Raw genomic sequence first — 16,630 nt, 5'->3', positions numbered from 1 at the left:
TCAGCCGTTTCCAGCTACAATAGTCATTTACAACATTAACAATGTCTACACTGTATTTCTGATCAATTTGATGTTATTTAAAAAAAACAAGGACATTTCTAGGTGACCCCAATTTTTTGAACGGTATTGTGTACAGTATGAGGCTGTGGTTGTGTATTTGTGGGAACTTTATATCTCAGTTCTCTGTCAGTACAGTCAGTGTGTATCTGTGTAAACATGTGTGTGATTTTATCTCCACCCAAGCAATAACCTTGTGGAAAAGTCAATGTCAGGTTTTTCCCAAGCATACTTGGTACATATAGATAGATATATGTGACTAATGATACAAACATATGGAAAGATGATCAGCCAAGTGGATTTTCCCCTTAGGCTTGTACAAGCTTGTTTTGCTAACCTGGGGGAGTAGAGACAGCTGCTTCAACGCTAAACCTCTCTACGCGGCCTCTCTGGCTTCCTCCCTCTGTCTATTTCTAGCTCTCTCTCTCTCTCTCTGTTTCTTTTGCTTTCTCCTTGGCCTTGCATTCTGCCTCTGTGAGAGTTCCTTTTCATCATAGAAATCAGAGTAACACACAACTTCTCTCCCTCCCTCATTCTCTCACTCTCTATTTCTCTCTCCTCTCTCTCACACTCCCTCTCTCCCTCATTATCTCTCCCTCTCTCTCTCTCTCTCTCTCTCTCTCTCTCTCTCTCTCTCTCTCTCTATATATATATATATATATATATATATATATATATATATTATACAGTACTAGACAAAGCTGCCATTAAGGCAAAGGGTGGCTACTTCAAAGAATCTCAAATTTAAAAATGTATTTTTATTTGTTTAACCTGTTTTTGGTTACTACATGATTCCATACGTGTTATTTCATAGATTTGATAAACATAAAAATAAAGAAAAACCCTGGAATGAGTGGATGTGTCCAAACTTTTGACTGGTACTGTATATTTCCCTCCTTCACTCTCAGTGCTGGCTCTACCCCAGCTCCATCACCTGATCCCTGATGGTGAGGTCACCAGTATTAAGATCAACCGTGAGCCCTCGGAGCCCCTGGCCATCAGCATCGTGGGGGGCAACGAGACCCCCCTGGTGCGTATCCTCATCCAGGACATCTACAGGGAGGGGGTAATCGCCCGGGACGGACGCCTGCTGCCCGGAGACATGATCCTCAAGGTCAGTTTTTGTTCAAAGTAAGGTGGAGTACTATTCGCCATGTATGTGACTGAGGGGCGGCAGAATGTTGGGTGAGGTGAAGAATGTTGGGCCAGTAACTGTAAGGTTGCTGGTTCGAATCCACGAGCTGGCAAGGTGGAAAAATGTGCCGTTCTGCTCGCTCCCCGGGCGCCTCCGCAGCTCTTTGATTCAGAGGGGTTGGGTTAAATGTGGAAGACATATTTTGGTCAAATGCATTCAGTTGTGCAACTGACTAGGCATCCCCTTTCCCTGTATGTGTTGTGTATTTGGATTTCTCATCACAGCATATAATCTGAGACTTAACTCCACCTCTCCCTCTCATCTTCAGGTGAATGGCATAGACATCAGCAATGTGCCCCACTGCTACGCCCTGGCCACACTCAAACAGCCTTGCCAGCTGCTGCGACTCACAGTGCTGAGAGAGCAGCGCCACCGTTACCGCTCACACTCGGGGCACCACGGGCACCCCCACGACGCAGCCGGGGGCTACCCGCCTCATGGCCTCCCCCATGGCCAGCCCTTGAGGGACGACAGCATCCACGTGGTCCTGGCTAAGAGCACCCCAGAGGAGCAGCTGGGCATCAAGCTGGTGAGACGACCAGAGGAACATGGAGTCTTTATCTTCCACCTGCTGGAAGGCGGCCTGGCGGCACACGATGGGCAGCTCAGCGTCAACGACCGCATCCTCGCCATCAACGGACACGACCTGCACTACGGAGCGCCAGAACACGCCGCTTTACTCATCCAGGTAAGTCTGCAGGAGCTAGAGGTTAGGGAGCATTGGTTGGTTGTGGTTTACAATGGTTGGTAATGGTATGTATTTCTTGTCTCTGGGTCCTGTGATATTATGGCTAATAGTGGTGTGTAGTTCTGGTTAATTGCACTCTGTTGGCTGGCTTTGTCCCTGTCCATTGAGGTTAATTGTGGTTAATTGTTGTGTGTCTGTGGTCGACTGGGCGCTGCTCTACTGCTTGGCTGAGGCTCTGCTTCCTGGTGGATGCTGGGTAATTGCGGTGGTGTGTTTCTGGTTGACTGTGGGATATAGCTGTAGCTGTGCTCTCTGGGTTTTTGTCTGAGGAGACTGGTTTGCAATTGGGGTTCTCTGAGGACCCAACATGGCACACAGCAGACTGTTGTTGTCAGAGATTAAGAACTGGCTGGAAACCGATTAAATTAGTCAAATTAAGGCGCTAACGAGCTGGACTGGGTAATTTAGGAGGTAGCTCTGCGGCACAGAGAGCACAGGCACTCTCAAATGAGCAACACGGGAGGGCGAGCTGTGTGTGTGTACTCACGAATGTGTGTGCATGTGCTTGTGAGTGTGTGTGTGTGCGAGAGTGAATGAGGGAGTGAGTCACTGTGTGAGTGGGTGGACATACAGCCTGAAAAAGAGACAAAAGAGAGAAATAAAGAGCATGAAAAAGAAAGTTAGAGGAAAGGTTGTAGAGAGGTGAGAAATACAGACTGTTAGAAAAATAAGTTTAAAGGTGAGTTTTTGAGTTGAAATTGAATAAGTCATAGTGAGAAGGTGAGGGCAGCAGAAAGACTGCAGTATTGTGAGAGAGAAGAGAAAATGTGGGTGAGAGTGACACTAAACAGGCTGCTTCCTGATGCAAGTAAAAGGGTGCAATTGAAATGTGTGTGTGAGTGAGAGTGTTTTGTACACCACACATGTTTATTATTTGTGTAAACCTCTCAGGGGTAATAAATGTTTAACATATTTTACTGCCTGGCCAAGCTCTGTGTGGGTGATTTCTTCCCCCTTGAGCTGTCTTAGGGGGTTGGTAGGAGGAGGTAGAAAATGTCCACAGGTTTACCTCAGGGCATTTCTATGTATGAGCACCAACATGTGAAGCTCATAGGATTATATCAAATTGGGTGTCAAGTGAAAGCTAAGGGAGAAATTAAAGCATCGCTACATACAATTCCAAATGACAAAATATGCATAAGTAAAGGCTTGGATTTCTGAATAGACAGATGGAAACGGGGTCTTAGAAAACATCTACTAGAAATGAGTGCAATTCATGATGTAATTCCATAACCGGGTGTAAACCCACTTCACTTACTGTCGTAAAATAACAAAACATTAAAAAAAATGTAAAACTCAAGGTGCCATGTCATACAGTAGCTTACAACGCATTATTTCTGCAGATGTGGTCACATAAAAACCTAAGGGAGATTTTACCATAAATCTGTTACCAAAATGTGCTTCTACACAGTTCTTCCACAAAATAAATGTTTGTAAATGTTAGTCTAAATTGTTAAAAATTAGTCCTTGTGCATGGAGTTGTATGGTTTGTTAAACTTTGAAATCAATGCTTTTTGGCATTGATTTTAAAGTGAAAGAAAGTAGTCAAAGCGTTCCATTATCATGGAATTGCCGCTAATACTCTGCCGTCAATTCAGCATCTGGGATGAGCAAGATGGGCCTGTTTGAGCTGGTATAGTTTCTGTGTCTGAGTCTAGTTATGTGGCAGTGAAGTTATTTTTGTAAAGTGCTTGTTTGGATATCTGGATCAACTTCAGTGAAGCTGTATTCAATGTTTATTTATGGGGCTCAACCATGATATTCTTCTACAAAGTGACTGTTTTTAGTTTGTCATTCTTTTTTAATTGCTATGTGTGTCTGTCTGGTTCTGAGCTTGGTTGTGTTTGTGTGTTTGTCTCCTGTAGGCGAGTGAGGAGCAGGTCCACTTCATAGTGTCTCGTCAGATCTGTTTACCCACGCCTGACATTCTGCAGGAGGCTCCATGGGGCATGGACGGCCCCCCTCCATACTCCCCAGTGGACATGGAGCATACGCTACTGGTTAGCAATGCATAAAATGCATGACGCACGCACAAGCATAGGCACACACTATCATTAACTGAAGACTGATAGTTTTTATCAAAGATTCTCTGTAATTAGTTATTACGCGATCAACTGATTAGTCACGTAACTAATTAACTAGGATGTCGGGGCACCAAGGAAAAATATTCAGGTTACAAAGTTATCATTTCCTAAAATAACTTTTCAGATATTTTATCTGATCAATTAGTCTTCGAATTAATGAATTATTTACTTTACCTCACGTTAGTCTCATTCCAAACGTCGTAAATTGTTGGTTATCTGCACGAACCCAGTCTTCACTATGAGTCATCCATACATCAAGTGTCTTAAATCATTTATTTATTACTAAGCTTCTTATGGAGGTGATCCCTGCACAGGGATAGCTCAGCGGAAATTTCAGAGCGCCACCTATAGTACTTTACTTAGTACTCGTTAAATCTCAAACTTTCATTAAAACACACATGCCAGGTACTGAATTAAAGCTACACTCGTTGTGAATCTAGCCACCAAGTCAGATTTGTAAAATGATTTTCGGCGAAAGCATGAGAAGCTATTATCTGATAGCATGCACCCCCCAAAATACCAGCACGACACGTAAACAACAGATTTTGCGGTAGCCGGCGCTACCCAAAACGCAGAAATAAAATATAAAACATTCATTACCTTGGACGAGCTTCTTTGTTGGCACTCCTATATGTCCCATAAACATCACAATTGGGTCTTTTTCCCGATTAAATCCGTCATTGTATACCCAAAATGTCATTTGCTGAAGGCCAGTCTGATGCTGCAAAAAGTCAATTTACAAGACGCAACGTCACTTTTTAAAATTACAAAAGTCGCCTATAAACTTTTACAAATCACTTCAAACGACGTTTCTAACCCAACTTTAGGTATTAATAAACGTTAATGATGTATCAAATTGATCACGGGGCGATCTGTATTCGATAGCAGCAAGTCTGGAAAACATCGTCCATTTTTTCAGTTTCACAACATACTGTGGTGCGTCAGAAGAAGGGAGGGGTCTATTTGTGTTGCAACCAGGGATAAATTATTCTGATATTGATAGCAATGGTGACATCGTGTGGAAGCTGTAGGCGTTTACAGGGGGTTCGCATATATTTTCTCTCGTCTTAAACAATTGATTGAATGGCGGACGAATATTTTTTGTTTTGTTTTTGGTAAACAGTTTTACCAGGGATTTTTACTTTTAAACACGTTCTGTTATAGCCACAGACCCAATTTAACCAGTTTTAGAAACTTCAGAGTGTTTTCTATCCACACATACTTATCATATGCATATACTATATTCCTGGCATGAGTAGCAGGACTTTGAAATGTTGCGCGATTTTTAACAAAAAGCTGCGAAAATTCGCATCATCCATAACAGGGTTTCTAACTAAGTAATTCACAGAAATGCATAAACAAACAAACAAACAAGGTAAATGTGGTTACATGAAATGATAGGAGACAAAAGGGGAAGTGGGGGCCGACTAAGAAGTCACTGCAGAGTGATAATTATAACAATTAAAATGCTAATCCTTTGCACATGAACGCTCACTCATTCGGGAACAATTGCAATCAATACATATATTTCCTCTCAGTGTGTCGTCTTGATCGCTGGTGAAAAGTTAATTTCTTTTGTAGAACTGTCCATCTCTCTCTCTCTCTCTCTCGGTTGTGGTTAGAGGGGACATTCGTTATAGGATGGATGTTTCGGCGGTTGTCGTTCTTCGTGTTCAATGATACCGAATTCCTAGCTGCAGACTAGTAATTAAAATCAAAGACTTGTTCTTATTCTGTCGGTATCGATAGTCTAAGAATTTAACCGTGGTATGGTTAAAAGATTCAGCAATGGTCTACAACCTTTGTCTTCCTAATGGAGAAAAACATGGTCTGCAACCTTTAGCCATCTCGTAATTGAGGTAAGCTCGGTCTGCTGATCGAAAACTCGAGTGGGGGTTTTATTCGGAATGGCAGAAAAGGGTGGTCCCAGGATGTCTGACCCTAACTGAGCCTCGGGGCGGTCTTCTGATTTAGTTCAAATCCAATTCCCTTTTTTAGTTTTCCTTCATTAAACAGTCCAAAATCACATTGTAAAATTGTGTAAACAGTATCATACTCACTCATTCATCTTATACAACAATTAGATGTAAACCTCATATCTGGGGCTATTATATAAACAGCGTTATGGTAATGTGGCCACCGTCTCCCATGAGCTTCCCTAAGTTGTGACAAACGGACCAGTTCGTAGCTGGATTCTTCACCGATCTTTCATACTTTCTCCGGAAGATGAAATTTGTTTGTACCTCAAGTTCTGTGAGGTGGAAGGATTTCCTTTGTTCTCCATGAAATTCTACTCTCTCTATACTGTGTGTCCATGAGGAGATTCTCAGGAATTTATGGCGTCTCTCTGACCACAGCAACCTAGTTGAAGGAGGAAAGGGGGAGGCAGGGAGAGGGGGATGGGCTTGCTATACCCAACGAGGTCACCGTCATGACAAGGTTATACACACACTAAAACCCCAGACTTTGAGCTCTATTCAATCCGTGTTGCGGAAGTTCAGCATTATAGCGTGATTGAAATGGAAAGGCAATGTTCCTGCATTAGCGGAGACAGCATTTACGGGAAAAGCTGCATATGACGGCTCAATCGGAAATTACCTTAACATTTATATTGCGCAATCTGTAATGCTTCAGCGATACAGACTGAAAGAGCTCTTTGTATTCCTGCCTCTTCTTCTCATGTTAAATATTCCCTTTTATGTGAAAATTATCCTGAGCCGTACTATTCTTCCATCAAAGAGGAGCGTGTCATTCCTGACTGTGCCAAAGTGTTCCGCTCCTCTCAGAGTGCCATGTGTGTTTGCCCAGAGCAGCCGCCTCTCTCTCTCTGAGCCTATTATCCATGAAGAAAACATAGTCAGGATTTACACACCTCCACGCTTAAACAGGATTTTCTCCAGCTCATTATTGGAGCTGACAAATTCCGTTGTTCTGATAATGATCAACTTCACAGCTCTCGTCTCGCTTTCTCTATTTGAGGTGTTAATTCTCTCAGACACATTGTTAAAACTGGAGAATGTGTGACGCCAGAGTGAAGTGGTACTGTATTCTTCAGATACAGTCCTTGGAATCAAAGCTAGTTGAGAGAGAATGAGGCTGTAATAGAAAGAACCCTGCAGAGATAGCAGGTAGCAACAATAACAACGTATTATCGTTCTGAGATAAGCTAAGCCACCTTCAGCAGGACTATCATATTTAGACTAAATCTAACCAGACCTTTATATTGTGTTGTAATATTGGTCTTAAAGCCCCCATGCAGTCTTTGTAATTTTATTTTAAATCATCACTGTATGTCTAATAAATCACTGTCTGTGTTTCTTTAATGAAAGAAAAAAAACATTAGGAACATCTGCTCTTTCCATGACATAGACTGACCAGGTGGATCCAGGTAAAAGCTATGATCCCTTATGGATGTTACCTGTTAAATCCACTTCCATCACTGTAGATAAAGGGGAGGAGACAGGTTAAATCATTATTTTTAAGCATTGAGACTATTGACACATGGATTGTGTATGTGTGCCATTCAGAGAGTAAATGGCCAATATAAAAGATGTAAGTGCCTTTGAACGGGGTATGGTAGTAGTCACCAGTTTGAGTGTGTCAAGAACATGCTCAACAGTTCCCTGTGTGTATCAAGAATGGCCCACCACCCAAAGGAAATCCAGCCAACTTGACACAACTGTGGGAAACATTGGAGTCAACACGGAACGCTTTCAATACCTTGTAGAGTCCATGCCCTGGCGAATTGAGGCTTTTCTGAGGGAAAACGGGGAGCAACTCAATATTAGGAAGGTGTTCCTAATGTTTTATACACTCAGTAGTTATTGTTCTTCTTTGGCCCTTGAAATGCTCAGACTGATAGGATGGTCTAGAACCCACCCCCTTACCCAGATGAACAGTCAGTCAATGGTTGTCACGTCCTGACCATAGAAAGCCTTTATTTCTATGTTGGGGTAGGTCAGGGTGTGATTGGGGGGTGTTCTAGTTTATTATTTCTATGTGTAGTCTAGTTTTTGTATTTCTATGTTGGCCTGGTATGGTTCCCAATCAGAGGCAGCTGTCTATCGTTGTCTCTGATTGGGGATCATATGGAGGTAGCCTTTACCCACCTGTTGTTTGTGGGATCTTGTTTTTGTATTGTTGCTTTTGAGCCCTACAAGGCTGTTCGTTCGTTTGTTTGTTTGGCTTTATTGTTTTGTTGCTGGTTCACATTCAAATAAATTATGATGAACCCAAATCACGCTGCGCCTTGGTCTACCCAATACGATGAGCGTTACAACGGTCTATTATAATCAGATCACATTGTGACATGATGTAGGACAAAAGTTCCATCCCACCTGAACAGGCTGAAATTCCAGAAAAAATGTTTTTGTTCAAACAGAGGTGCATTCGACAAGACTTCTGTTTGTGAACGCTCACGGCGAACTATGTTTGTTTTCAACAGATTCTTTCTGGTAAAACAATGGATAGAACACGTAAAATGTTGATTTTAGCTGCAGCTTCTGCAATAATCGATGACTCTTTAGACCCTGGTACTGATGTCATGTACTGGCTACTTATTTGAGTGTGTATTGACAAGAAAAAGTGAGGATCCGATTGGAAGAGTTAAGGGTTCTGTGGAGGAAGTCATCCCTCGATACAACGACTTTGTCTTTCCATGTCATTTTTTGATGTTCCAAGAAACCTTGCAGTTAATTTGCATGTGTTGATGATCTCTTTGTTTTGATTAAACTAGCCTAAATAAAGTTGTGTCACAAAAATCCCCAATGATGTAGCTAGCTAATGTTATCTATAAGCACGAATGCATCCCAGACTCTTAGTTAATTGGCCAATCAGACAGCTGTGTGGGTGGGGTGTACAGTCATCCAACCAGGCTGTACATTAAGCATATTATTTATATGGCCCCTTATCTATCGACAGTTGCACAAAGGGGAAATAATTAAAAAAATTACAAATTAAGTAGAATGTAACCTATAATGAATAATACATCATTGTATCATTGCTATTTGCCTCTGTCTTACACACAGAACAAAGGCAGGACAAAACTCTAAGATGACAAAATCCAATTTGGCTGTTTTTCAGATGTTGTGTGAGGAACTCATCCCTCTGGTTCCATACAGAGGAGAACGACTGGAGGATTGTATGTTAGCCTCTCTGTGGCTGTTGGCCAACTGCTCCAAATAGTAGATGGCCAGAACCAGCTGATGCCCACCTACTTCAAATGGCCAACACCCACTCAGTTTTCAGTTCTGGAGGCTGGGTTCCAGGGGATCAGAGGGTTCCCTGGTGTGATTGGGTGCAGAGATGGCACCCACATTACCATCAGGGGGCCCTCCGAACATCGGGATGCCTACACTAACTGAAAAGGCCAGCCCAGCTTCCAGCTGCAAGCTGTATGAGACAGCCAACTTTGCGGGGAAACGCTTGTTCTGTGCATGATGCAGGGTGTACAGGACCAGCGATGTCACCTAAATGCCCACCCTCTTATCCCCTAAGCCTGGATCTTATTGTCCCATTCAGGGATAATGGTCACCCAGTGGACGACCACAAGCGATTCAATGCAATCCACAGCTCCGCCCGAGTCCAAATCGAGAGATCCAGTGGCCTCTTAAAGTGCATTTGGAGGAGGCTCCAACATCTTGACATGCTGCTGCTGGAGAAGATTCCAGATGTCCTCGCCAGTGCCTGTGCCCTCCACAAAATGGCCCTCATCCATGAGGGCATCACAGAGGACTTGGATGAGGACTATGTCGTGGCACAGGCACGTAACATCGAGCCAGCCCCTAATCCTGCAGACAACAGAGGACTTGGATGAGGACTATGTCGTGGCACAGGCACGTAACATCGAGCCAGCCCCTAATCCTGCAGACAACAGAGGACTTGGATGAGGACTATGTCGTGGCACAGGCACGTAACATCGAGCCAGCCCCTAATCCTGCAGACAACAGAGGACTTGGATGAGGACTATGTCGTGGCACAGGCACGTAACATCGAGCCAGCCCCTAATCCTGCAGACAACAGAGGACTTGGATGAGGACTATGTCGTGGCACAGGCACGTAACATCGAGCCAGCCCCTAATCCTGCAGACAACAGAGGACTTGGATGAGGACTATGTCGTGGCACAGGCACGTAACATCGAGCCAGCCCCTAATCCTGCAGACAACAGAGTGGCCCTACGTAACCAGGCTGCCCAGAAGAGGGACAACAAAATGGGCTCTAAACAATAAAATAATTGTTGTTGCACAATGGAGAAAATTGTTCTGGTGTCCATTTTTTTAAGAAATAGCACTTTTAATGGTTTAGATTAAATAAATAAAAATGTAATAGACTAACTTTATTCCAGAATGAACTTGCATAGAGAACAAAAAAATAACTGACAGAGAAAATGTAATACTTTTTTAATGATATTGTATTCATGAATAACACGAATATACAATTTTGAAACATAAAAAAAAATGGATTTGCTACTCACTGCTTATTCCAAAACTAATTTGCTTCAATAACAATCACTGCTCATTGAAAAAAACATTTACTTCAATTAAAAATCACTGCTCACTCAACTGTTTTTACTGCTCATTCAACAAAAACTATTTACTTCAATTTTCACAACCACTGCTCAGCGAGACGCTGCAAAGCATGAGTAAACTTTTCCAAGCGAGAGTTCCTGTCTTGCTGAATCTGGGTGCTATGTCTGCAGGCTGAGCATTTCCTTCATGGTTGCGGTCACACTTTTCTTGGTTGACCTTTTAGGTTCTCATTGCTGTGTGTGGATGTCAGTGTGAGGAATGTGAAGGTTGGGTGCTGTATGTGGCTGTGTGTGGGTGGAGTTTTTGGGGTGTGTGTCAGTATGAGGAGGGTAAGAGTTGGGTGTGCAGTTTTTGTGGATGTAAGTAGGAATTTTGTGGTCTGCAGGTGTATGCAGGTGGAGGTGTTGGGATGTGTGTCAGTGAACAAAGAAACAAGACCTCCTCCTTGGCCGGTTTTCGTATGCCTGTCGAGGATAGCCTTATACCTGAGTAAAAACACACGCAAGATGCGAGACCGAGTTACATCTTAGATGCAAAAGCATAGTACAAACTATGCAGTGGTCTGTGTTGGACAGAGAGACTGGTCTGAGAGCTACGTGCATGGACAGGTTCAAACCTGAGAAGAACCAAGCCTCCCCTAACCACTGATACAGGATCAGATTTATTACACCTCTTAATTGTTAACTTTAGGATTGTGTGAATGTTACATGTCCCCCCCCCCCCTCCCCCCGTATGGGGCCTCAAGGTGATCAAGTTAGCTAATACATAGCTACTGTGTTAAATCCAGATATAGATAACTAGTCTTCATAACTTGACAACAATGTTGTGTAACACCTAACCACAGATGAAAGGGGAAACTATTACGCTAGCTAGGTAACATAATGTATCTAATGTTAATCCTCACCTAGGCTTTTCACCATCATCGATATCCAATTCTTGATCAACAAGAAAATTAACATTTGGGTATCTAGTTAAGTAATGACACACTTGCTATAATGATTTTGTGATAGTAGCTAGGCTACTGTACAAGTTGGCGTAGCTGGCTAACTACCTTTCAAACCAGTAGTCCGACAATCTTGTTGTGCATCTCCTCGCCTCGCCGAGGGTCAAATAAGATGGAAAAACTAAACCAATGTGAAAAACAAATAGAAGCAATGAAGAAAAACCATACATGATTCATAAAATGTCTATTACGTGTAGTTATTCAATACATACAGTATGTAAATCATTTTCTGTTCACCGCGCACTACCTCTTCGGGCTGTTAGCTTATGTGTGCGAACGTTTGCCACAAACTGTATTTAAAAAAAAAATGATGTTCACAAGCTTAAGCTAACATTAGCAAACTTTCGCAAACTATTCCCCTTGTTGAACGTGCCTCAGCTTTTACACAAAAAGGCATTATCATTGTTTTCACAATTTCAGAGTGTTATTTCGACCTCAAAATGTGGAAATATCATAAAAAAACTGGAAATCATGTGTTTAACTACACTGCCCCCTTAATGAAGTTGGCTTCATATCGTGTTTTAATATTGGTCTTAATGAAGTTGGCTTCATATCGTGTTTTAATATTGGTCTTAATGAAGTTGGCTTCTATGGCTGTGTTTGTGTCTGTTGGAGGGAAACCAAGCCAAGCCTAGGAAGGAATTCCATGGCCGTCAGCAATCCTTGTTTTACTGGAAGAAAAACAGGACCATACTGTACAATTCTTTAATTTGAACACACAGAGATACAATTACAGACACAAAAATACACACACTCACACACACACATTCTCACACAAAACACAAGAAAACACACTGGATGCAAACAAACAACACAGATAAACACTCTATTGTAAACACACATCTATTACAGTTTAACCCGTAACATTTCTCACATTGCAGCCCTCCCCTCTGTCTTGTCCCCTCTGCAGGACTCATGTGAGAAGCCGGCATGTTATGAGAAGACGGTGACGCTGGCCAAGGAGCCCCATGACTCCCTGGGGATGACAGTGGCAGGGGGCATGTCCTCCCGCGGCTGGGATCTCCCTGTCTACGTCACTAACGTGGACCCCAACGGAGTGGTGGGACAGGAGGGATCCATCCGCAAAGGTACCAGCCTGGTGATAAACCTTAAACATCACAGTCTCACACACACTCATACAATTATACACACTCAGGCACAGTCTCTCTCTCTTTCACTCTCACTCAGTCATACAGTAAATCAAATCCAATGTTCTGCCAGGGAATTTAGGTAATATTTACCTGAATTGCTCCAATATTGACTCTGATAGTTACTCTGTTCCATGCAGTCCCTGTTGGTCTTCATGATGCCAGAGCTGGTACTGCAGACAGGTGTCATGTGTGTGTGACATGTCCCTTGTGTAGAACAGACAGGGTGATTGAGAAGAAACACTCAAATTCCTGTTTCATTACCAAGCTTATTTATTCAACAGGAAACGCAGGGATGGTTACTGTTCAGGGCTCGCCAAATTAAGTATAACACACACACACACACACAACCACTGACACACACACACACACACACACCACACTCAGATTTTGTTAAGAAGGTTCCAGAGGAAATGACATGCTGCTTTTTATCAGCTCATTATACAAAATCAGTCAACTCTGAAATAGACCAAACACAAACAGACTCCCAAAATGATTGGACACATTTGTGGCAGGCCTGTTACGGCTATATACTGCAGCGTGTGAGAGTATAGGTGTGTGTGTGTGTTTGGGTGTCTGGGTGTGGGATGTCAGAACATCTGAGGAAGCTCTCTGTGCCGGGCCAGATATCGAAGGGCAGTGGAGGCATTTAAACCCAGAACTACTCATCCTAGGGATCCGCCTCAGATAACCACAGTACAAAGAGACCAGACCTGTCTGTTCTTCTGAATACACAATACTCTACATCTGTGTGTGTGTGTGTGTGAGAGAAAGAGAGAGAGGAGAGTGAGGATGTGTGTATGATATTTTGTGTTATTCCCCTAGCCTTTAGCAAAAGCATAATTCTGAGTGTGTATTCCTGTGCATTCCTGTGTGTATCAGTAACATGCATATGTTTGTGTATACAGCTGTCTACATAATAATTAACCAGATTGTACCCTAGCGTGTGTGTGAATTTGCATAGTGCATCCTAATCAAAGGGGGTGGATGTTGTCCTTTGAGCGAGCCTCCACTCCAGATAGCAGCTGGCTGTGCAGTGTGCTGCGGTGCAGTGCTATGTGTCCAGCACTGTCTAAGCCCACTTTGATTATCTGGAAGTTATTTGGTCCCACTGCTTTGTGTTCCTGTGGGAGAAGATTGAATATTCAATAGGCAGACGAGACGAGTCCTTGTCCCTGGGAACTTTTGCTTTTGAAAGGCATCAGAATCAGACAGTGGTCAGGGCAACAACACTGTGCTGAGTGGTGCTGTGTTCTGTCCTCCCCTCTGCCTGCAGGTGACATCCTGCTGAACGTTAACGGGCTGGACCTGACGGGGGTGACGCGGGGCGAGGCTGTGGCCAACCTGAAGAACACCACCTCCCCCGTGGTGCTCAAGGTCCTGGAGATGAGGCCTCCGGAGGAGAGCCAGCCAGAGTTCCCCTCGCCACCCTGCCTCTCACACTCGCCCACCGACAGCACCAAGCAGAACCTTGCAAAGCTGCCACACACCGATGACTACTCACCACTGTGGGTGTCATGGTTGCAGCTGCCCAGGTGAGTAGCAGTACCCCTCAGCTAGCCTTCTTATTCTATATCTCAGAAACCTTGCGCTTATCTTGTTCTACCAGCACCATCTTTGCTGATAACTCGTTCAACCAAACATGCATCATTCGTTTGCTTACAAACGCGCATCACTCGTTTACAGCCAGTAGTGATCCAAAGTCCCCCCCCACCTCCAAACTTGTATTCTTAGTTTGCATCCCTGGGTATGTCCATTTCTCTACAGATCTGCCACTGCTGGTATAAAAACCTGCCCTTACTGTAGTTATTTATTTTTTAACTACTGGAGTAAAATAGAAACTCAATTTCTCCCCAACCGGCAAAATTGATTAGAAAAGTGAAAACCAACTAGTGATTCACCATGGGAATTCAGTCCAAATGGGCAACAGTTCCAACAGGATTTGAATGTAATTTTCACTCACCCCCGGGCACTGTATTTTCACAGCTCTGCCTCACCTGGGAGGGAAAGCCATGTCTCCATTCTCATTGAATGACAGCCAAGCCGTTGTTTTTTTTACGACAGACTGCCACGGGACTCTGCAATCTCACTGCTGAACATATGCAATCTCACTGCTGCATATGTGCACACAGTACAGGATGGGCACACATTTGAATGCTGGCAGCAGTCTAGAGATTCCCTAATCCCCCTTTTTGTCCCTTGCAGGCACCTGTACTGCTGCAAAGACATTGTGCTGCGCCGGAGCACCTCAGGCAGCCTGGGCTTCAGCATCGTGGGGGGGCAGGAGGAGGTCAACTGCAATCAGTCCTTCTTCATCCGTTCCATCGTGGAGGGCACACCAGCCTACAACGACGGCAGGATACGGTACAGACTACTAAACATATATCTCACACACTGGCCAGAGGACCTATATCACTGCATGTTTGCTGAATCTTCTATTTTTCTGTGACAAATTATGTCCAGTATTTACCTTATCGTTACAGTAGTCTTGTATTTACACACTGCTAGCATTGCTATATGGGCCTCCTTTACTATACTGAGTCCATCTCTATGGTTGTTAATCCCTGCATTAACCCCCCCCCCCCCATTTCTGTGTGTAGATGTGGGGACATTCTGCTGGAGGTGAATGGCAAGAGTTCGTGGGGGATGACCCACACAGCCCTGGTGCGTCTGCTGAAGGAGCTGCGGGGCAGAATCACCCTGACCATCGTGTCCTGGCCTGGAAGCCTGCTGTAGCCCCGCTGCAGCCACAGGGAGGGGCCAACACTGACCCAGGAATGTGGGCAGAGCTTTTAACTGGATTATAACACTGAGCCCTACCGTATGGGATGGGCTTTCACTAGTGATGTAGCTATGGAAGGCGGACCTTAAGAACCCTGACTCCTGATGGACAGCTGAGACTTTGCTAGGAGTTCAGAAGAGGCCAACCATCCATGTGACTGGAATTTGACCAAACTCCCCAGAGACACTGAGCTGGGTGGAGCTGGATCTGTGGCCCTACCCCTGGGATGTTCGGAGCAATCTGATTGGAGGAGAGGCTTGTTCGATGGCAACGCATCCAATGAGGGGGGTGGGTGGGTGGTTGGGAGGGGACACAAGTTGCCAATTCCATTGGTTCTATGTTAGGGTATGCATTTCATTGGACTCACATTTCTTTATTGTAAATGTTGGCTATCTAAAAAAATACTGACTCAAGCAATTGTACTATGTTTCTATTTCTTTCAATGATTGTTTGATGGCCTTTCAATATAGGCTTTATTACGTTTGTATTAACAGTGGTCATCATCTTCATCTGTTGGACTGAAGACACATTGCCACATAGCCGTTTGTGTTGAGATGTTTTCAGAAGCTGTTGCTAAATTATCAAAACACTGGCAAAAGTATAGTAAAAAAAACAAGTAAAATTGTGTTCATAATCTGTTAAAAGTAATATTAAGGTGACATCGTGGAGGCCTTACTGATTTTCCTACTTTTGAAAAGAAAAAAAAAACCTGACTTGGTTTCTGTGTGTTTCCGTGGATGTGTCTGGTCTAGGGCCATTTAACGCAGTTCTATCACATGCTTCGGCCTGCGTAGTATATCTGATGGTACCTTTTGGTAACATAATCAATAAAGTCATTGGAAAAGGACACTTGTCTGAGAGCTTTGGCAAGGGTTGTGGTTTGGGTTCATGTTAAATGACCTGGGATAAGATATTATTTAGCACAGCTCACTGAAATTCTAACTATTCAGCTGAGGTCCAGTCAGCTCCTTTATCCAAACCTATCCCTTAAATGCAACAAAACAAACACCTCTCTCAGGTGAGACAAAATATACAGGTTGTATTCAATGTAAACATAAAACAATGATTTGGTTTTTCACCTTCAA

The 16,630-nt window shown here is 43.5% G+C and overlaps 1 protein-coding gene across 7 annotated transcripts in view; it reads left to right on the top strand.

Moving 5' to 3' along the window:
- LOC110524556 (E3 ubiquitin-protein ligase LNX) overlaps positions 1 to 16,392 on the top strand; it is a 95,260-nt gene extending 78,868 nt beyond the window's left edge. For 6 of the 7 annotated variants that reach the window (XM_021604330.2, XM_036978391.1, XM_021604329.2 and 3 more), the window contains 7 exons: positions 966 to 1,171; positions 1,521 to 1,940; positions 3,866 to 4,000; positions 12,526 to 12,703; positions 14,040 to 14,298; positions 14,969 to 15,127; positions 15,364 to 16,392. In XM_021604330.2, coding sequence (XP_021460005.2) covers positions 966 to 1,171; positions 1,521 to 1,940; positions 3,866 to 4,000; positions 12,526 to 12,703; positions 14,040 to 14,298; positions 14,969 to 15,127; positions 15,364 to 15,499 — 1,493 coding nt within the window. In that variant the 3' untranslated portion in view covers positions 15,500 to 16,392. The remainder of the gene's footprint in view (positions 1 to 965; positions 1,172 to 1,520; positions 1,941 to 3,865; positions 4,001 to 12,525; positions 12,704 to 14,039; positions 14,299 to 14,968; positions 15,128 to 15,363) is intronic. The other variant, XM_021604332.2, reaches the window with a different exon arrangement.
- The last annotated feature ends 238 nt before the right edge of the window (positions 16,393 to 16,630 follow it).

Source organism: Oncorhynchus mykiss, chromosome 5 (assembly GCF_013265735.2).
Source record: "Oncorhynchus mykiss isolate Arlee chromosome 5, USDA_OmykA_1.1, whole genome shotgun sequence".
In the NCBI taxonomy this organism is placed as follows: Eukaryota; Metazoa; Chordata; class Actinopteri; order Salmoniformes; family Salmonidae; genus Oncorhynchus; species Oncorhynchus mykiss.
This window is presented reverse-complemented; position numbering and strand designations above follow the sequence as displayed.